The sequence below is a fragment of the Kogia breviceps genome, chromosome 2 (assembly GCF_026419965.1).
Source record: "Kogia breviceps isolate mKogBre1 chromosome 2, mKogBre1 haplotype 1, whole genome shotgun sequence".
NCBI lineage: Eukaryota > Metazoa > Chordata > Mammalia > Artiodactyla > Physeteridae > Kogia > Kogia breviceps.
Genome location: NC_081311.1, coordinates 27724146 through 27744703, shown reverse-complemented (window position 1 = coordinate 27744703; position 20558 = coordinate 27724146). Strand labels below are relative to the sequence as shown.

Genomic DNA, 20558 nt, shown 5'->3' with positions numbered 1-20558 from the left:
TATCGGTCTCTGGGAATGCCTGCCTCCTATTCTTTTTTTTTTCTCCTCTTAAGCCTCTGGTTGGTCTCTTCTCTCTCTTCCTGAACGACTTCTCTGAGCCTCTGTCTCAGTCCCTCCGTCTCTGGGCTCCTACATCTGGCTCGGCTCCAGGCCTCCCTCTCCTGTTCTCCGCCCCTCCCCCGCGCTGTCATTCACCCCGCTCCTCTCCGCGTACAGCCAATGGAGAGACCCGGCCAAAACGGCGAGGCTCGCTCGCACCGGGCTTTTTCGCCCGGTGATTGATGTCCCAGAGTCAACAGCTAGCGAGCAGCCGGAGAGGGGAAGGAGCAGCCGGAGAGGGGTAGAATACGGCGCCCCCTCTCTCCTTCCCCTCCCCCCTACTTTAGCCCCTCTGCGCACTTCGCCTCCAAGTCTCGGCGCAACCAGGAGCCGCTGCCGCCTCCGCGCCTCGCGCCTCCGCGTAGCTGAGCGCTGCCCCCGAGCCAAGCACAGCGAGTGCCACCGCCCAGGCCCCCCCCCCACCGCAGGGCCGGGGTCGGGGGCCAGCATGGAGCACCTGGGTCCGCACCATCTCCACCCTGGCCACGCGGAGCCCATCAGCTTTGGCATCGACCAGATTCTCAACAGCCCGGACCAGGGCAGCTGCATGGGGCCCTCCTCTCGCCTCCAGGACGGAGAATATGGCCTTGGCTGTTTGGTTGGAGGCGCCTACCCTTACGGCGGCGGGGGCCCCGCGGCCGGGGCGGGGGCCGGGGGCGCGGGGGCCTATGGCGCTGGAGGCCCGAGCGGCCCCGGTGGCCCGGCGGGCGGCGGCGGCGGCGCCTGCAGCATGGGCCCGCTGGCCGGCTCCTACAACGTGAACATGGCCTTGGCGGGCGGCCCTGGTCCCGGCGGCGGCGGCGGCGGCGGCGGCGGGGCGGGGGCGCTGAGCGCTGCGGGGGTGATACGAGTGCCCGCGCACAGGCCGCTAGCTGGAGCGGTGGCCCACCCTCAACCTCTGGCTACCGGTTTGCCCACCGTGCCCTCCGTGCCTGCCGTGCCGGGCGTCAACAACCTCACCGGCCTCACCTTTCCCTGGATGGAGAGTAACCGCAGATACACAAAGGACAGGTTCACAGGTGAGTCCGGCCCGCGCGCGCCCCGCCTGGCCGCGGTCCCGGCTCTCCTCTACCCGCTCGCTCCTGCCCCGTGGCTCCCCGCATCCCCCTCTGTGCGCCAGGTCTCCCAGCTCCTCTTGGTGCCTCCCCCAAGTTCAGCCGCCCGCCACCTCTCTAAGCTCGCGGAATCGACTTGCTGGAAGAGTTCTCCCAGCTTGGGCCCCTCTCCATCTCTCCCACAGGACCCCTGCCCTGAGAAGCTCTCCCCGATCCCCTCTCGGAGTCCCTGGGCCCGATCAGGCGGAGGGAAGGGGGATGTAGCTTCGGGACTACTACCTGCCGCCGGCATTTGGGCTCGGGTATCTCGGAGAAAGGGGCGCGATGTGAACAAACTGTTTCTTCCGTCCCGGCAGACGTTCTCTGGCCGAGGCGGCGAGCCCCAGAATCAGACGCAAGGAAAACAGGTTCCCCACCTCCCTTCCCCTAAACACACACACACACACACACACACACCACACTTCGCGCTCCGTGGTCCAGTGCCCGTCGCGCTGCCGAGCCCGGTAGAGGCTCCGAGCCGGAGTAAAGCAACAGAGCTGGCGGGCCCTTCTTCCCGGACTGCAGGCTCCGTCCGGGTCAGTAGCAGCGCGAGGCTGAGCCGCCCGCTTCATTTTCGTTCTGTCCCGGCTCTGCGTCCTCCCCTCTGGGCCCAGCCTTGTTTCCTCCGGCGTGAATAATGCACCGGCCAGGCCCGTGATCGATCGGCAGCCGAAAGAACTCCTGGGACGATTACGCACTCGGCGGCTTCCGCCTGCCGCCCTCTCAGCTGCCTTCTCCGCGCCTTCCTCCGCTTGCCTCGGCTCCCTCCGCTCCCGCTTCCGCTCACGGCATTCGGCTCTCGCTACTGCGCGGGCCCCTTTCCCCGGCCTCACTTCCCGCCGCCCTTAGCGTTCTCTGGATCCGAGACTACGATCCTCCCGCCGGACCAGGCCCCAAGCCCGCTGGGAAGCAGCCACGAGTTGAGCCTGAGTTTCTGGCCGGGCCTTAAAGGAAACAGGAGGCATAGGCGGCTGCCGACCGACCACAACTTGGGGCTCCCATGGGGCCCGGGCTCCAGGGCCCAATGGTGGAAGGGGACTGGGCAGTTAGGAGCTAGACCCTGGGCTAAGCCCCTGTTCCAGCTTTGGAACCTTGGCCCAGACCCTGGGTCAGTGGCAAAGTGGGGTGGAGGGAGGTAGAAGAGCCATTCTGCTCTGGGCCTCTAGAAGGGGCCCCAGTGCCCCAACCCCAGTCCTCTCAGGCCTGGGGAGCCAGGGCCTAGTGCCCCATCCCACTCCCCCCACCCAGGCCAGGCTGGTCTTAAAAGACTCTGATGGAACACCCTCTCACCCCCCACCAGCCTGGAATCCACTGGGCCTGGATCTCTGGCGAAAAGGTACTCCACGTAGCCTACCTAGGGGAGCCACAGCCTGCAGTAATCTTGCTTCAGGCCTAAAGAAGGTTCTGAGGGAGTATATGGCTGTCACCTTATGCATCTGCCTTTGTGCCTGTGCTTGTCTGGGTGTCAGCTTGTCTGGGTGTATAGATCTATAATTTGCCCCTGTTGTATGTGATGTGTCTGTGTATGTTGCTGTGTGATAGAGGCCTCGGGTCAGGACCCAGCATTCGGGGCCTTGACCAAGGATAGCCTCTTACTGTTGGGCAGCATCTCTGAGGCTGGAGACCTGAGGCTATGGGGGGGACTGCGACCTTTAGCTCGCCTCAGACATGCCCCTCCAGGAGACTGCGGCTGTGTCTGATAGGCACGTGGGAGCTCAGGGCTAGGGAGGCCTCCGTGGTGGCAGCAGCGGCGTCGGCCTGGCGGGCGGGCGGGGCATATTTCACGCTGCGGGCTTGGAGCTGAGGGCTGACGGGAGGACCACAGCCCTTCCACTGGGGTCTAGCTGCTGCGCTCGCTGACTCGCGGGGTGTCAGGCCTGGGACGCCTCCTGACGCTCTGCCGCTTGCCTCTGCCGTCTGTCTGTCTCCCGCTCCAGTGGCCCTCTCACCCTTCACTGTAACACGCCGTATAGGTCACCCCTATCAGAATCGGACGCCCCCCAAGAAGAAGAAGCCGCGCACGTCCTTCACGCGCCTGCAGATCTGCGAGCTAGAGAAGCGCTTCCACCGCCAGAAGTACCTGGCCTCGGCCGAGCGCGCCGCCCTCGCCAAGGCGCTCAAAATGACCGACGCGCAAGTTAAAACCTGGTTCCAGAACCGGCGGACAAAGTGGAGGTAAGCGCGCTGGGCGGGCGCGGCCGTAGGTGGCACAGTCTCCGGCTCCGGGCCTCTCTGGGGGCGTTCATACTCCCATGCTCACCACTTGCCTATGGCTCTGGTTCGGAGGAGCGCGCTGCTCTGCTAGGTTCGCGGGGAGCGGAAAGCCACCGTGGCCGATGATGGGACGGGGCCGGAGAGCCCCAGCTGTTTTTCTTTCCGGCTTTCTGGCCCCGGGGGCGCATACTCAGTGCGGGAGTAGACTCGGCTGGTCTCCGCCGCTGCTTGGGGAAACGTCCGGGTTTGAGCGCATTCTACGCAGTCCAGGCTTCCGAGATCAGTGAGTCCTGAGGGACTTTTTGTTTGCGCAAACTTACGCGTGCGTACAGAGATGCCTCGTCTATCCCGGAGACCGGAGGCAGGATGGCAGGCGCCCTGTTTCTGCGCCCCAGCCGGGGCTCCCGCTAGAGCGTCTGGGACCCCATACCGTGGGCCTGGGCCCTGCTGACTCCCTCCTCCCCAGACGCCTGGCCTGGGCGCAGCGGGTCCCCTACCCGGGAAGGGGAAAATCAATCTGCGCCGGCTGCGGCGGGGTTTTCGAGGGTCCTACCGAAAGGGGGATCAATCAGGAGCAGATGGGTATATGTTTGTAAGAGAGAGAGAGAGAAACATTTTCTCTTCTCCCGTCACACACCCACAACTACACTCATTTTTCCCCCCACACAGGCGCTTTCTCCGGTTGCACCCTCTTGCACCCCTGCACCCTCCCGCATATCTGGCCCGCATACTTGGTTCCACACAAGCCGGGAGTTTCTTGCTAGCTCAGGCCTCAGTGGGGAGAGCAAGAGAGTCTGGGCGAAGTCCCCGGAGCGTGGCCGGGAGGGCCTGGGTCCGGATGAAGGAATTGGAGTTTCTTTTTCTGAATGAAGGCTAGGAATCTGCCGCCGTGGCCACAAAGGAAGCCACTGCCCCGCGAGTCTGCTGCTCCCCCCACATTCCTGCTGCTGGGAAAGGGGTGGGAGACCGTTGCCCCAGACCTCTGGAAAGCTAAGGAGGGAGCAAGGGCTGGGGGGAAGGGGGGTGGAGGTACTTGCGTTCCCAAGGCCATCCGGGGCTGCAGCCTAGGGGAGGGGAGGGAGTCAGGCAAGCCCTTGGGGGTCGGGGCACAGAGAAAAATAGAGAGTAGCAGACAGAGAGAAACTGATACACAAGGGGGGGCGGCGGCAAAGACAAACACCCCCCCCCAGGGAGAAAAGGGAAAAAACAGTCAGCCTGAAGAAGTCTTATGTACAATAAAGGAAAGCCATAGATGACTAAAACCTTCATTTTCGTTTCAAACAAATTCCCTGAAATTGAGAGAAGGAAGAGGGTGGGGTGAGAGAAAACAAGAGGAAAAAAAGACACGAAGTCTAAAGGAAGAGACATAGTTTGAAATGCGGGGAAGAAGGGGAAGACGAGAGACAGAAAGACAGAGCGAAAAGGCTAGAAGGGGCGGCGAGGAGGCCGGCGTCCGCCGCTGAGAGAGGCCCTCGCCGGCTTCACGCGGCTTCATCGATCGCCTACAAATTGCTTCTGGAGGCCCCGGGGACTCCCATTAGGTCTGTCCACCTTAGAGACAGACGTTTGATCTCAGTTGACAGGGTGGAGGGGAGGCATTAAATGGAATAAGTGAGTCATCGCCTCCTTGGACCGCCTCGGAGGAAGCCGCCGGTCCGGCGGGAATCCTGGCAGGGCACAGGGCTCGGCGCAGGAGGTCAGAAGACTGGGAGAGGTTCGCAGAGGGAAGAGGGAGAAAGAGAGGTCTGTCAGGGCAGCTCATATCCACTGGCCCTTGCCTCTGCCCTGGACTGGTGGGGAGGGTGAGGCCCCTCAGGCTTGGGAAGGCTCTTGGTCTTCCTGGGGTCTGGGGAGAGGCGAAATGCCATCCTAGACCTGGCTGCACCTTCCAGGCTGGTGAGGGTGTGGGCCCTGCCTGGAGCCGGGGAGCCCCAGCTGCTTGGGCCTAGCGGATTTCCCCACAGCTCCCCCAGGATACCCCCCAATCTACTTTTGGGGCTTCCAGTCTTTGTGGAGTCAGGACCCTCAAGATAAGGGAGTGCATTCAAAGGGCCCAAGCGGAAATTGGGGGCCGCGAAGGGGAGCAGTGCTCGCTCGTTCAGGCTGTCTCCCGGGAGCGCACCCGAAGCGTCGGTAACGGCTTGTCCCCGGTGCAGGCGGCAGACCGCGGAGGAGCGTGAGGCCGAGAGGCAGCAGGCGAACCGCATCCTCCTGCAGCTGCAGCAAGAGGCCTTCCAGAAGAGCCTGGCGCAGCCGCTGCCCGCCGACCCGCTCTGTGTGCACAACTCCTCGCTCTTCGCGCTGCAGAACCTGCAGCCGTGGTCTGACGACTCGACCAAGATCACCAGCGTCACGTCCGTGGCGTCGGCCTGCGAGTGAGCCTGCCTGCTCCGCCCGGTGAGACCCGGGCCCAGCCAAGGGTCGCGAGGCCTGAGAGCCGCGACTCTCGCCGCCCTCCTGCCGAAGACTGCACGCAGCAGGGGAACGCCGTGCTGCTTCGCACCGGCCGGCGCTCGCCGACGCTGTACTCTTTTTGGTGGAAAAGAAGAGAAGACCGCGCAAGAAAGGGACGCGCGGCCGCCTCCCAGATGCCTATGCGGTCCCGCCCCTGCTGGAACTGTTCGGAGTCCGCCGTTTGCGTGTCTTTTATTTTATTCTGATTTTAAACGTGGGACTGAGAGAGGCAGGAGAGGTGGAGGAAGAAGAGCTTCTGGGAACCGTAGAGGACAGCATGAGCTGTCATTTGAACTTGCCCTGGGGAGAGCACTCTGTTTTCCACTCCCCATCATACACGGACACCCACATGCCCTCACAGAGGTGATTTCACTGTCCCTTCTGGTGTCCTCCCACAGTCACACACAGGGGACCTATGGCGGAGTGTTATGCACACACAGAGCCATAGCCTTCACACCCTTGACCCATACTATCAGGGGTGACCCAGATTCATTCTGAACAGCATAGCACTTCTCGCAAACACAAGGCCACGGTCACACTGTGACACATCATCACACACACAGCAGCCACAACAGCGTCACTTGGCCTGCCAGACCCCCATCACATAGCCTAGCCACACCCAGGTATGCACAGGCAGGTTTCCACACAAACTCAGCCTGTTTCTCCAGATCCTGTTCGTAGGGGGCGTTTAAGTTATGCACTTATAAGGTGTTTTCTGTGTAACCTTTTTATAAAGTGCTTGTGTAATTTATGTGAAAAAATAATAAAACCCTCCGGATCCGGAGTCAAGGCTGCCTGCTCCTTGCTGAGCCCAGCACCTTGCAGCTACTTGGGTTTGGTGTGAGCTGGTACAGCCAGGGCAGCCCCTGGTACCTAAATTTGAGGGACATCTGGGGGCCAGGACCTACAGGCTCTGGAGAGAGGGAAGAAGGAGGGGAAGAGATGGAGAGAAGGCAGTGCTGAGGAAAGGTGGGAGACCCAGTGCTAGAGATTTGTCTTTGGGTGTGAGAGTTATGCGTGTGCATTGTGTGTTTGTGATGGGTGTGAGCAATCAGGATTTCACTGATAATGAATGTTTGTAAGTGTTCAAGTGTGTAATTTTGTTTGCAGTTGTGTGTGCTTATTCTGCTTAAGTTGCAAATCGAAACTACCATTATACATACGAACTTGTAGTGGTGTGTGTGACCATGTATGAATATGGCTTTTTGGATAGTTGTGTAGTCACCCACCAGTGTCTGTGATTGTGAACGAATCATGTGGTAATGTTTGTGAAAGTACATATTAGTTTCTCATTGTGAATCTATTTTTGTGTTAAATGTGTGCAATGTTTGTGATTGTCTATCATCTATAATTGTATGAATGCAATCATGTGTGAGATGTGTTTTACTGTATATATTTGTGTGGGACCATATATAATTGGGGGAGTGAATTAATGGGGAGTGTGGATCATTGTGGGTGACTGTCCCTGCAGGTGCGTGTGTGTGGTGTTGTGTGAGTGGGTGTAATTGTGCACTGCTGGTGTACATGGTGGTGGGGGTCTAAGGTGGAGTGTACAGATACATTGTGGAGGTATCAGCATCAGCTTGGAGTTTGGGGGTTCCAGGCTGTTACCCAGCAAGCTGCATAGACTGGGGCATGCTGTCAGTAATCGGGTCAGGATCCTCTGTGGTGCTCAAAACAAGACTTCCCAGCTTCCAGCACTAGCCTGGCCTAGGAGGGAATCTGAAAAACAGACTTCCAGGGACCTTCAGGGAGGCACCAGACCACTTTAGCAGGGACAGCAGCCACAGTACACAACCCTCCCCATAACATTTAGTCCCCTGCCTACTAGACCAATCTCAGGATGCACAAAACTGACTTGAGCCTGCTTTTCTGGAAGAAGCTAGGTGGTGAAGGCTTTGGGGAACATGCCATCCTTGTATAGTAGGGTGGGGGCATAGGGGGCTCTTTGGGATGGGAAAGTGAGAGAACTTTGTGGCTAAAACTAGAAGAGGGTGGGGTGTAGGGCTTGTTCGTGTATGCAGAGTTGTGTGCGCCCACACTGGGGTTGAGTGGAGGAGAGTTATGGAAACCATTAGAGCCCTCATCCTGGCCCAGACTGCCATCCTGGATCTGCCATATGATATGGGGACAAAGCACAGCAACCTCCAACCCAAGGAGGTCCAAGAGGAAATTTGGCTGAGTGGGCAAAGGGCAGTGTTTGTCCACCTCTCATCTGTGGCCCTCCTGGAGTAGGATCTGGGCAGAAGAGGATTCTGGATCCAAAGGACTTCCGGGGTGGAGGGGCTACCCCACCCCCAGGCCCACCCGGTGACCAGGCCAGGCCCTGATGGCGTGTTCATTGTGGGGAGAAAGTTCTGGCCTCAATGTCAAGTCTGCAGTGGGTCTCCCGCCGGCACTGGCTGCCGCATCCAGTACTGGGCCAAGCGAAATCCGGAAATGGCCTTCTGGAACCTCAGAATTCGGCTCCTTCTGCCTGGGCAGGTCTGGCTGTTCTTCCCCTCCCGCTGCCGGGACTGGAGCTGCCCAGCCTGAACCTTCTTCGTTCGGTGAGGTATCTCTCCTTCATTTGCGTCTTTAAGAGGCACCTTCAGTGCCTACCCGTTGCAGTATTCCAGAGTTGCCGACCCCAGAGGAGTCTGGGATCTTCCTCCCACCTCCCAATCCCTGGGACCCCTTAAGAGGCTGGGCGCTCGAAGGCTCCTGGATATTTTCTGGCCGCAGACTGTCCAGCTGAGGCGCTGAGGCAGGAATGGGGAGTGGCTGCCCGGCCCAAACTCAATCCCCAAATCGGCTCCGAAGTCCGACTCTTCACCACCACCTCTTCGCCCCTCCTCTTGCAAGACAAATGCAAGCAAAATTAGGCAGAACACACTTCCTCCCCAAATACCTCCTACTTGCCCCGTCTTCACAAACAGCTGGGGTCACCCTCAAAACGGCGCGGGCCTAGGCCCCTCAGCCCCGCTGCTCTCGGACCCTGTCCAGCTTGTCGGGGACTCGCGGGGGATTGGGCTTCCGCACGCCAGGATCCCGGGCGCCCATCGCGGGAGGCCATCCGACTCCCCGTCCCCACTCGCGGCTCCCGCGCGCCTGCTCCCGGCACTCGCTGGCGGCCCGGGTTGCAGACTCTCCCAGGGCCCCTCCCAAGCGCCCGGGCCCTGGGGAGAGGCGTCGCAGCGGGTGGGGTCAGACTCTCCGGCGCACTGGGGCCTTCGGCGCTGAGGGACGGCGCGCAACTCCCCTCTCTCCGCCGGAAATTCGTTGGGGGTGGAATCTCGCCGAATCCCGCGTCGGCCGAGGGCCGCGGCTCGGACAGACCGGGAGGGCGGCTGCGCCCGCACACCCCGTCCCCAGAGGACGCAGGCTGGAAGGGAGTGGACTTCCAGGGTCACAGTCAGGGCCAACTACCCGCAGCAGAAAGCTCACAACTCCGGGTCTGCCACCGCCCCTGCCGGAAATGGTCGGTCTCTGTTCAAAAATAGAAGAGGAGGGCTTCTGTGGTGGCGCAGTGGTTGAGAGTCCGCCTGCCGATGAGGGGACACGGGGTCGTGCCCCGGTCCGGGAAGATCCCACATGCCGCGGAGCGGCTGGGCCCGTGAGCCATGGCCGCTGAGCCTGTGCGTCCGGAGCCTGTGCTCCGCAACGGGAGAGGCCACAACAGTGAGAGGCCCGCGTACCGCAAAAAAAAAAAGAGGAACAAATTATCCGAACAATGGCGTGTAGGGGTGCGGAAAGAGAAGAGGAATTAACGAACCTGCCTTTCTGCCCACTTCCTTCCTTGGCTTGAGTGAGATGATTGCACTGACCAAATTCCCCGGTGAGTGAGACCCCCATCACCCGCTCAGACCTGGCGCAGCCCAGAGCGGTGGCTGACAGAGTGGTGGCCTTCGGGGACCCAGAAAGCCACGCAGGGCTGGGGTCCTAGCAGTCCCCATACTGTGCCGCGTGGCACACAGAGAATCTGGCTCAACCTGTTAACTATAATAGCGGCTTTGGGTGGCGGGATCTGTGCCTGGGGGCTGTGTGGGCACGGCCTGAGCACTGCCTGGTAAAGCCCCCACTGTGGTGGCAAGTGTGGGGTTTGCCCTGGGCCCAGGACTCTGATAGGCATCCTGTGTGTGGCGTGACTGACTTGCAGATGGGCAGGTCGGTTCCAGGTGTATGAGACAATTAAGCAGGGACCTCCAGGCTGCACAGAACTGGAGCAGCTGTGATTCAGAGGCTATGCTGGAAGGCGGAGTGGGGTGGAGCTGTGGCCCCAGAGCTGCCCTGAGGGCCCCTGAGGCCAGATGCTGGAAGAAACCCACCCCCACGCCTGCTCTGTTCTTCCTACTCTGCTCACACACACACACACACACACACACACGCACACACGCTCCCCACATACACTTCTCACTCCCTCCTCGCAGACCCTGCTCCTAAGCAGCTTCTCACTCTCCTAGGCCTTCCTGATCAGCTCAGAGTTTGGTGCCTGGCAGCCAAATCACTGCCTGGGCAACTAAGAGAGCTGCCCGCGATTTTCAGCATGGCTTGAACCCACTGCCCTCTGTCGGCTCAGGAAGGCCCCTAGAATCGCCCACCTGCACTCACGCCTGGATTCCTTATCCTGAGGAGTCCGATAGGAACAGGCTGAGCGATTGCGAGGGCTGGAGCCAGTTTGGATTTTCCAAGGAGCTCAGAGCGGACTCGGAAGATGTTGCGTGAGATTGGTTGTGTGTGTGGGTTGGGGTGGCAGTGGTGAATGGAGGAAGCGATGAGTACCCATATTGTGTTGAGGGATGGGTGCAGTCACACCCTCTCACACACGGCCTGCATCTCTGTGGACAACCTCACATCCCTCCTCCAAATGTACAACGACTGAGGTGTGCGATGTTAAACAAGGCGAGCTACAGGTGTGCCATTCGAAGCACACAGTCTTCACTTCTGGGTCCACAGTTACCCCCAAAGCTCCCGTGGGTGGTTACCACGCGGCCACCCTGCCAAGGGCCCTCCTCCTCTCCTTCTCCCATCTCTCCTCCCTCAGCTTGGGAGGAGAGACTGCCGGTCGGTGTGGGGGTGGAGATTCCTGAGGCCTGAGCTTTGGTTTCTAGCCCCGCAGCACCGGCGGGCGACGAGACCCCATGGGCTGAGGCTGGGCTTGGGGGCAGCAGGTCGCCCTGGATTCGGGCCGAGGATCCTAGCAAGTTCAGAGGCCGCCGCTGCCTCCCCGAAGCCCTTGGCAATCCGGCCTCCTGGTGTGTGCGAGAAGATGGGGGGATGGGGGGTGTGAGGCCCCCACAGCTCTGTGCCGCTGTAGGGGAGGTTTGATAGGAGCTGCTCCTGCCACCTCACGTTTTCCGCCCTGTTGTCCCAGAGCCCACGTATCTTTGGTTCCTGCGGGAGGAATCACAAGTCCCCAAATCCGAAGGCCCCAAAGCGGGAGCCGGATCTGGGGCTTCACCGCAGAAACGCAGGACAAGTGAGTTCCCGGCGCCCTCTAGGGGCCGCTCGGGGAGAGGCGCCTCGAGCCGAGGCCCTGCGAGCTTGAGGCTTGAGGGACCCTGGAGAACTCAGGGGCGGCTGCTACCAGCCCCGGTGGAAAATAATAACGAAAATAATATTAAAAAGCAACATTATTGAGCACTTGCTGTGTTCCAGACACTGAACTAGTTTTTAAAGGTATTAATACATTCCTAACAACCACCGTATGATGTAGGTGGTATTTTCATCCCACTTTATAGACAAGGAAAATTGAAGTCCAGAGAGGTTAAGCAACTTGTTTAAGGGCACGCGACTGATAAAAGGTGGGGCCAGCATTCGAACCCAGGGTCTTTGGGAGGGATACTGAGTCCAGGGGTGTGGTGGATTTGAGGAGGACTCCTAAAGGAATGTCTCATTTTGTGGAGGGAACTCTTAGCTCAGAAGTCCATTGGGATTTTGCTCCCCTAGGACTTTGGGAAAAAATGTTTCCAAGCTGCTCCAGTCCTCTGGTTCCCCTCCAGCTCTGACTGCCCCCCCCCTCCAGGATCCCCTCTGTAGCACTGCCAGGACCCTGAGACCTCGCCCTCCTCCTTCCTTGCACCTATCCAGTGCCCACCCTTTTGGCCTTCTCAGCCTGAGCTTACCACCTTCCAGGAGCCCTTTGGGATTGGAAGGGAGTTCTGTACACTTCCACCCCACCCTCTACTGGGTCAGCAGGATGGGGGATTCAAATCAGCAGAAAGTTAAAAATATTTATTGGACAAAAGAGTGGAGAACCAGGAAGGAAAATCCTTCCTCTCCTTTTCCATCTGCTCTGTGCAAAGCCTGTAGCTGGGGGAGGTTGCTCTGGGCTGGAGGATGGGAGAGCATGTTGGTGGGTCAGAGTTAGCAAGGGCTTATGCTGAACTTGTAAACAGTAAGATTCAGTTAGAATATGAAAAGAAAAGAGAGCATGTTCTTCCCTTCTTCCTTGCTTCCTCCAGAGTGGTAGAGGAATTGGTGGGGGAGAGTATCCCTGGGGAGGCTCTTTTATATACAATATAAGGTGTATCCATTTATATATAACTTGCACCTGACAGTCTTAAACTTTTAGGTATATAAGAAACACTTGGGAACCTTGTTAAAATGTAGATCCTCATTCATTATGTCTGGGGCGGGGCCTGAGATTCCAGATTTAGGACAAGCTTTCTGTGGTTCTAATGCTACACTACACCCTATGTCTGCGATTTATTCCTGGGTTCTCAAGCTTGACGTCAAATATGGCCTGTAGTTTTATTTTATTTGCCCAAGAGGATTTTTTTCCATTTTATTTATTTAAATAAATGAAGTATACAGACACAAAAGATACACGAAAATTCACTCTCCAGCACGCCACAGGCCTCACCACTTCCCTGTTACCTGCACGGCCCCTCTCTTTCCCCACACCCTCTTCCTTCTGCATCTGTCCCTCTGTCTAAAATCCTCTTTCACTCCCAGGCGGCTGCTGAGGTGACTTTGAACATCAACCTAGCCAGGTTTTGAGCTCTTCTCTACTTTCTATCCTCGGGCAAGTTAATTAAATTTTAGGCGCCTGCAGTTTCCTTCCCCAAATGATAAAGCCAACCCTTCCCCCCATTACAGAAGGGATTAAAGAACGCAAGTAAAAACGTTTGACTCTTCGCTGGTGCTCCAGGAGTGGTGCCGCGAGCCCCCAGGGTGGCTTGACCTGGTTTTTCCGCGCACCAGGCTGGGTGAGGCGGTAGGGGGCGGGGCTGGGGCGGTGGGGGCGGGTCCTACAAGCTGCAGGGGCCCCGCCCTCCCCTCTCATTCCTAGATCCTTGATTTCCGGGGGAGAAGAGTCGAGGGGCCGCTCTCCTCAACGGCGGCTTTCCGTCCTCAGCGCTTCTAAGGGAGCCTTACTGTGTATTAAAGTGCCGCGCTTCCCGCCGCTCCTCGGAACAAGGAGCAGGTTAGCGAGTCCCCGCGTTCACAGGCGCCCAACTGTCCGTTGGGGTGGCTGGCGAGGTGAGAACTGGTACAGACCCAACGGGGATGGGTGGAGACTGGCTTAGCCCTAGAGGGCCAGAGGGCCGGAGGCCCGGACAGGGTGGGGCCGCTGCAGAGCTGTGTCTACCACCGTCCCCTGCCGTTCGTGCACCGCACACCTCCGCACTTGCTCACAGGCACACACGGCCCTCTTCCTGTCTCAAACTCTCAGGCTGGGTCTCAGACTGACCAGTGCGTCCACAGAGGGGGACAGTCCTGCCGCATGTCTACACATTTACCCACTCATTCCTTCGAGATCCTTGGTTACACAACAGCTGATGTCCCCAGATCTCACCCTCATGTTTGCCTCCAGTCCAGGGAAACGCAGGATTGCAGGCATTCACCCACTTGTTCCCAGGTGGCCACGAGGCCACACCTGACTGCATGTGGACTTGGAGGTGGGTCCCACAGGTTCATAGGAAAACACTTAGGGGCCTTCGCAGAGTCCTCTCACCAGTTCACTTGCTGTCAGGGGAAAACCGGCTCTTGCGTGTTGGCACATTTGTTCAGGAGACCAGCCCACGAGCTCACAGATGCACAGTGGTAGCCTTGAACCCATTTCTACCCACAGGCTTTCCTTCTCTCCCTTTCACATCTCAGTTCAGAAATTGGGTGCTTTCTGGTCAGCACAGGGGTGGCATGGTTGCCTCACTGAGGTGGATTCTGCAGGTTGGTGGGCAGGAGTGGGAGAGGACGGTTTATTAACCCCACAGAAACCCTAAGTTAGCTTGGCTTCCTCAACCACTGTCCTAGGGGAGAGTAAGGCAGTGGCCTACTTCTGTGCTCAGGGGCCCTGGGGCAGAAGGCAACTCCAATCCCGTTTATAGCGCTGGTGCACACCAGCCGGCCTAGCTCCAGTGGGAGAGGCTTCTAGCCAAGAGAAAGTGAGGGGTGCGGGCTCCGGAGGGACTGGATGTTTCTCAGTTGGGAGTGGGGGGTGACTGAAGCAGCAGATTACTGGAAGGCCTGGGGCCTTGGATTGCACAGACTGAGCAGAATACTCAGTGCAGGCCCCCACCCCAGTCCCTGAGCCTTCTGCCCTGGGGTGGGTTCCACTGTCCCCTCCACACAGCTTGTTGCGGGGTATTACCACCGGTTCACAGGAGTTCACGGGACTCCAGTGAGCTCCAGCGCCGACCTGCATGGAGCTGCCCCGCCGTGCACAGAAGACAAGACAGCCCAGGGCTAGGGGAAAGCTCTGCTTTCTCATACGCACAGCCTGGAGCCTAAAACGTAACCAGGCCAAAAGCTCAGCGGAAAGCTCTGTAGGGACCATTAGTGAGCTACTCAGAAGCGTCCCCTCGCCTCCGCTAACCAAAGGGACTGTCGGGGCCAGACAGCAGGGGACACTCAGAGGCAGGGGATGACAGGTTGGAATAGCAAGAAATGAGACAAGGGTGAGAAACTGGCTCTCATTTTGAAGCCCGGTACCGGGGGATCCGGGATGAGGAATATAAACAGGTTCTCGGAGAAGAGGGGCATCTTGAACTTCAGTCCCCCAAAACTGGTCCTCTGGGGTGTCGGAGAGGCAGGGCGGCCAGGGAGAAAATGCAGCCTGCGTCCATCGGCTTGGATCCGATCGGTACACAAAGTCAAGCCTCCTCCCAGGTCTGACGCAGACTCCGCGGGCCCGGTGGTTGTGGTCTTGTCGCCACAGGGCTGGGGAATTATGCAAACCTGGCCCTTTCTTCAGCGAGTTGCTCCGCTTGGCCACGTGGACTTGAGCGCGCCGAGAGGCCAGGGAATCCCGCCGCCCTGCGCTGACCTGAGCTGCGGGGGTCGGCGCCCTGGGCCGCCCGCAGAGAAGGGCTTGCCTTTTATTCCTGTGCTCCAAGGACACGTGCCCGAGGCAGCTCCGGGCCTCAGCGAAATCTGCCATCGGGTTCTCCTGTGGGCGTCATCCCTTCCTGGGACCCAAGACCCGGGCCTGGGCAGGAAAGTGCGCGGCGACCTTGCTTTTTCTGCCTACTCCTGGACTCCCCATCCCACCCCCGCATCCAGAAACTGTGGGAAACGCGCGACTGACTGTACAGAGGCCGTAGAGGCCCTGCGCTGCCCACCCCGGGGACCGCCCTGGCCGCGGATTCGCTCCTGTGGGTTTAGGGGCAGAGACTCAGGAGCAGCGCTTAACAAACGGGGATCCGCCCAGCAGCAGAAAGGTAAACGCTTGAAAACCCGCGGGAGGAGCCGGATCCTGCGAGTGAGGATTCATTCTGTGGCCTGGGGGAGGATTGCAGGTTAAGAGCCTGGAAGGAGAAAGGCGCACTTGCCTGTGGCTCTCCGGCACAAGTAAGCACCACCCTGAGCCTCTTTCTCTCTAGTCGTACCTGCGTCCCGGGCCCTGTGGGGCTCCAGGATGACCTAGGGAGGGCATTACTCCACTACAGAGAGATGACAGCACCAAGGGTCCCCTATGGAATCCTCCCCCAATAAGTTCTCCCCTTACTTGGCCCAGCTGGCGGCATCCATGAAGGATCAGGGCAAAGGCAAGTCGGATGGAGTAGTTCAGGTACCCATTATTTTTTTGTTGAGAAGAGAACACCTTGGGCTCCTTGTTACTGGGAAGCTCCCCTGTAGCCGGGTTGTGAGTTTTATTATAGTGAATGCTGCTGCCTCCTCTTCACATTCCTTGGAACAGCCAGCAATCCCAGGAAAAAGAAGAGCTAACTCAGCCCTGACTGCTCCGGCCCAGGTAGCTGAGCCTTCCCTGCCTCTGCCTTTATGGCCCTTGGATGTAGGGTGTAGCAGGTAGGAGTGCTGAGTCTTTTGGATCTCTGGGCCACAGGTCTGGCAACTGTCAATAGCCACCCCTGTTGTCCTGACAAATGAGTCTTCTTAGTGACCAGAGTCCAAAAAAGGGACCTCTGGGAAACAGAATCTCTCTCCAGCCAATACAGGACAGAAGCCCTTCTCACCTACAAAAGGTTCAGAGAATACTTCTCAACCCTAGACTGCAGAGAATACTCCCCTTCTTTGAATCCTTGATTTTCTCCATGCCCATCAGTGTGTAAGTGTGGGTTCAGCTAACTCAAGAGAAAATTTAACTTATTTACAGGATCAACAGGAAGGCTGAAGAATCGAGGAAAATCATTTCAGGAAACACCACAAGGGCACACACAGGAAAGCCTGGTTAGTGCACTGCTGCTGGCATCCCTGTCACTAGACTCTTGGCATAAGTATCTCTCACTATGTGTAATCTTTCTTTCTTTTTTTTTTTTTTTTGTTTTTTTTCTTTATTTGTTTATTTTTATTTTTATTTTTCGATTTATTTTTTCTGTAATCTTTCAAGTCTACTTCCATCCTTACTAACTTTAATCCTTCAGATTCAAATCTTGTGTGGGATTGTTTGATTGGCTAAACTTAGGACATATGTAGGCCCCAGCTGTCAGAGATGGGTAGAAAACAAACATAGTCCTTTAGGTTTCTATATGAAAAGCTAAAACTCCCCCACCAATATTGACCTTCTTTGGGGAGAGTCTCCCAATCAGGAAGAGTGTTCAGAAGCTAGGAAAATGATAAGTGCCACTACAGTCCACCCCTTTGGCCACCCAACATCTACACATGCATTTCTTTCTAAATTTACAGTCCTTTCCCCCCACAAAATGCTCCCATCCAACATCATGCTACTGTCATTCATACAGAATGCATTCAACTTGCCCCCAAGGGAGACAATCCAAACCCTCATAGCTCTAAATCCAGAATCTTCATTCTATTCCTCCTCTAATTCTTCTGGAATTCTATCTCAGCATTCTGCAACCTGTGAACTAGACAAATTGTAAAGTTAATCATCATCACACTTAATAATACAATAGCAGGGCTTCCCTGGTGGAGCAGTGGTTGAGAGTCCGCCTGCCGATGCAAGGGACACGGGTTCGTGCCCCGGTCCGGGAAGATCCCACATGCCGCAGAGCGGCTAGGCCCGTGAGCCATGGCCGCTGGGCCTGCGCGTCCAGAGCCTGTGCTCCACAACGGGAGAGGCCACAACAGTGAGAGGCCCGCATACTGCAAAAAAAATAAAAATAAAAATAAAAATACAATAGCAAGGGAATAAGAGCTAGAAGAAAATGCAAATGAGTTCAAATATATAAATGTCTAATATGACAGAAGGTCAGGAGGTAAAAGCCACTTTCTGCAATATGACATTCTATTTTGTATTTATGACATCCCTCCTCCTTTTTCCATTCTATGTTTCTTTTGCCTTCAGTTATCACCTGAGCTGGTTTGCTCTTTACCCAGGGGAGAAGCAAGCTTCTATTCCTGAGCAATCTGGGACCTTAATGATCCTGCCTATGAAGGGTTGTAACTTTAACTTTTACTTCCATTAATGTTTTAAACTTTAATTTCCATTAACTTTTACCACTGGACATAACAGTATTAGGAGGCACCCCATGGGAACCCCTTGGTTCCATGAATACTTCATTTTGCCTGTTGTGTAGAGAAAAAATCCTGCTTGACCTTGATATTCAGAATTAACCACCCTGGCCAATCCCATAATCCCCCTTTAACCTGTTGATCCATTGGCATGAACAACCAGAAGTGACCAGGTAGCAGTTTCTGCTTACAATTCAGTAAAAATATTGTTGTTTCTCCTGGAGGGAACTTTCTTCTTTTGAGGACTCCCTAACCCCAATCCAGCAGAAACAAGGGTCATAAGAAGTGAGAGGGTGATTGGGTACTTGTAGGAAGTGCTACCCCCTCTTTTGGGACCCATATAATTGGGTTATGGGAGAAATAGCATTCTATATTTATCACTAGCCCACAGCATATACCTCATCCTTAAAGTACTGTAGCACACCACCATAAAAAGCTAAGTTGTTCTAACAAAGAGTCCCAAAACACAGTGACTCAAACTAGATAAAAGTTTATTTTTCTCTTACAACCAGGGAAGAGAGATAGCTCTGCTCTATGAATACATCTCAAGACCTAATCTAATGAGGAAGCTCTGCCATCCTCAGTAAGTACCTTCCAAAGTTGTCTGTCGGTCCTGGCCAGCAGGAAGGAAAGGGTGCAGCAACTCCAGGGCAGGCTCTTCAAGATGACTTGAAAGCTGTACTTACCAGTTCTACTTACATTCCATTGAGGAGAACTAGCTACAAGGGAGGTTGGGAAATGTAGTCCCTATGTGGACAACCATATGCTCAGGAGAAAGAGAGGAGGGGTTTGAGGAGACAAGCCACAGTCTCCACTATACCATTTCATTGATCTGTAAAGTCAGCTGCTTCTGGATGATGGAATACATAAGTAAGATCGGTGAATATCACGATGTTAGCCTGGTTTTTAAATTGCAATATGAATTCTTGTTAAGAAGCAGTGTTGTGTATGAAATCAGTTATAGGGCACAGACTAAAGTCATGGGAAATAATATTGGCAGAAGCTTGATGTTCACTGAAGGCATATCCAAACCTTCTACTAGATCCCTCCCTGGTCTGCCTGGGGTGATAGAATAGGGGACCTGGGGTTGATTGCTGCTGCTGCTGGCAAATTGGGCACTTTGCCGTGATGGTAACCATGTTAGCTTTGGTGAGATGTTGAGTTCAGCTTTCATTTCAGTCTTGGGGCCATTTGTTCGGGAGAAGATTGAGCAGGCCCTGGAGTTCCCTGGGAAAAGAGACTCAGATCTAGAGTGTGTTATCTTGTCTGCCTGATTATTAAGAACCCGTTCTATAGTGGGAGGCTTTTGGTGCTCAATTTCATAAAACATGAATATTTTCACACTCTGTATCCATCTCCAGAGATTCTTCTTTATACTTTTTCTTTCCACTTCCATGCCCCAAGTCTTTAATCTCATTCCTTTCAAGTCCTTGACCATCTGTCTAAACCATAGGCCACCACCCATATATTCACTGCAAATCCTTACCTCAGGCCAGCTCCTGTCAACAGACAGAGAGAGCCACAAAATGTACTGTTTAACATTCTGCCCACTGGGAAAGTTTCTCTTCTCTTGCTTTTCACGGCCACCCTTCAATGGGACTGTACGGCAATGGTCTGTTTCTGGCCAGGGTTGGTGTATTGCACTATAAACTAGACTTGAAGCTTTTCTTCCTCTATCACCTGGTGTTAGGGTATTCCCCATGAGACCATAGATGTGTAGTGAGGGGTGGCATATTGTAGTATGCGTGAGAGTGAGGCAAGTTGGTTGCCTGTTGTGAAAAATACAAGGAGGTATTCACTCTCAGGGTTGTGCAAGTGCTGGGTCGGCACCTGAGTGAATGCCTCCATAAATTTTACAACGTAGGTATGTTGTCTACCTCCTAGTCCAGGCCCTGGTGAGTGGCCTGCACAGACACTTACTTATGCCTTCAGGACCTACTTGGACCTGATTCCATAGATTCCACTTCTACTTGATGACAGACTCTAAAGGGTACAGCCAACACATGGCTAGATAGATCAAATAGCAGCCAGCTGAGTTCATCTTGGTGTCTCATGTACATCTAGTGATTTATAGCAAACCAAGCCCCCTTCTGTGAGTAGCTATTTTCTTTTGGGAAAAACAGGCTCTTGGTTCTTTCCTGGACCATGAGAGTTACCTACACTGTGATTATTATATCGTGACATGCCACAGGCTCCACATAGCACCCCTATGTGCTCTAGAAACTTTGAACTTTCTCAGAGCCTTATCCATGTTCTTCTGTCTCTTGATAATTAAATGCAGATATGATAGGAATCATCACCCTTTGCTTTTATAGTCTTTCATGGTATAATTTTTGCAATTTACTCAGGATGTAGTTTTTTATCTACTATTTTGGTACAAAATGAGAGCTCCAGGGGCTTCCACTGTGCCTTTCCAACTACTAGATTGCCAATGTGTGTTTTTTGCTAGTTCCTGAGGATAGAAAGGAAGATAACCATGGAATGGTTTATACTGGGCCTGCTGCAGGGCAAACTGAATCAAAAATTATTTCATGGAGATTGGTTCAAGATGGCGGAGTAGAAGGATGTGCGCTCACTCCCTCTTGTGAGAGCACCAGAATCACAACTAACTGCTGAACAGTCATCAACAGGAAGACACTGCAACTCACCAAAAAAGATACCCCATACCCAAAGACAAAGGAGAAGCTGCATTGAGATGGTAGGAGGAGCACAATCACAATAAAATCAAATCCCATAACCGCTGGACGGGTGACTCATAAACTGGAGAACACTTATACCACAGAATTCCACCCACTGGAGTGAAGGTTCTGAGCCCTACGTCAGGCTTCCCAACCTTGGGGT

At 55.6% G+C, this 20558-nt stretch overlaps 1 protein-coding gene across 1 annotated transcript; it reads left to right on the top strand.

Moving 5' to 3' along the window:
* The first annotated feature begins 547 nt into the window (after positions 1-547).
* TLX1 (T cell leukemia homeobox 1) lies at positions 548-6642 on the top strand. Its single transcript, XM_059052749.2, has 3 exons — positions 548-1118; positions 3167-3368; positions 5564-6642. Exons 1-3 carry the CDS (start codon positions 548-550, stop codon positions 5784-5786), a joined length of 996 nt encoding a protein of 331 aa, XP_058908732.1. The 3' UTR covers positions 5787-6642.
* Positions 6643-20558: the final 13916 nt, after the last annotated feature.

Coding starts and splice junctions, on each gene's coding strand:
- TLX1 (XM_059052749.2), top strand. CDS start 548: ATGGAGCACCTGGGTCCGCACCATCTCCACCCTGGCCACGCGGAGCCC. Junction 1,119..3,166: donor CACAAAGGACAGGTTCACAG/GTGAGTCCGGCC, acceptor CACGCCGTATAG/GTCACCCCTATCAGAATCGG. Junction 3,369..5,563: donor AACCGGCGGACAAAGTGGAG/GTAAGCGCGCTG, acceptor TCCCCGGTGCAG/GCGGCAGACCGCGGAGGAGC.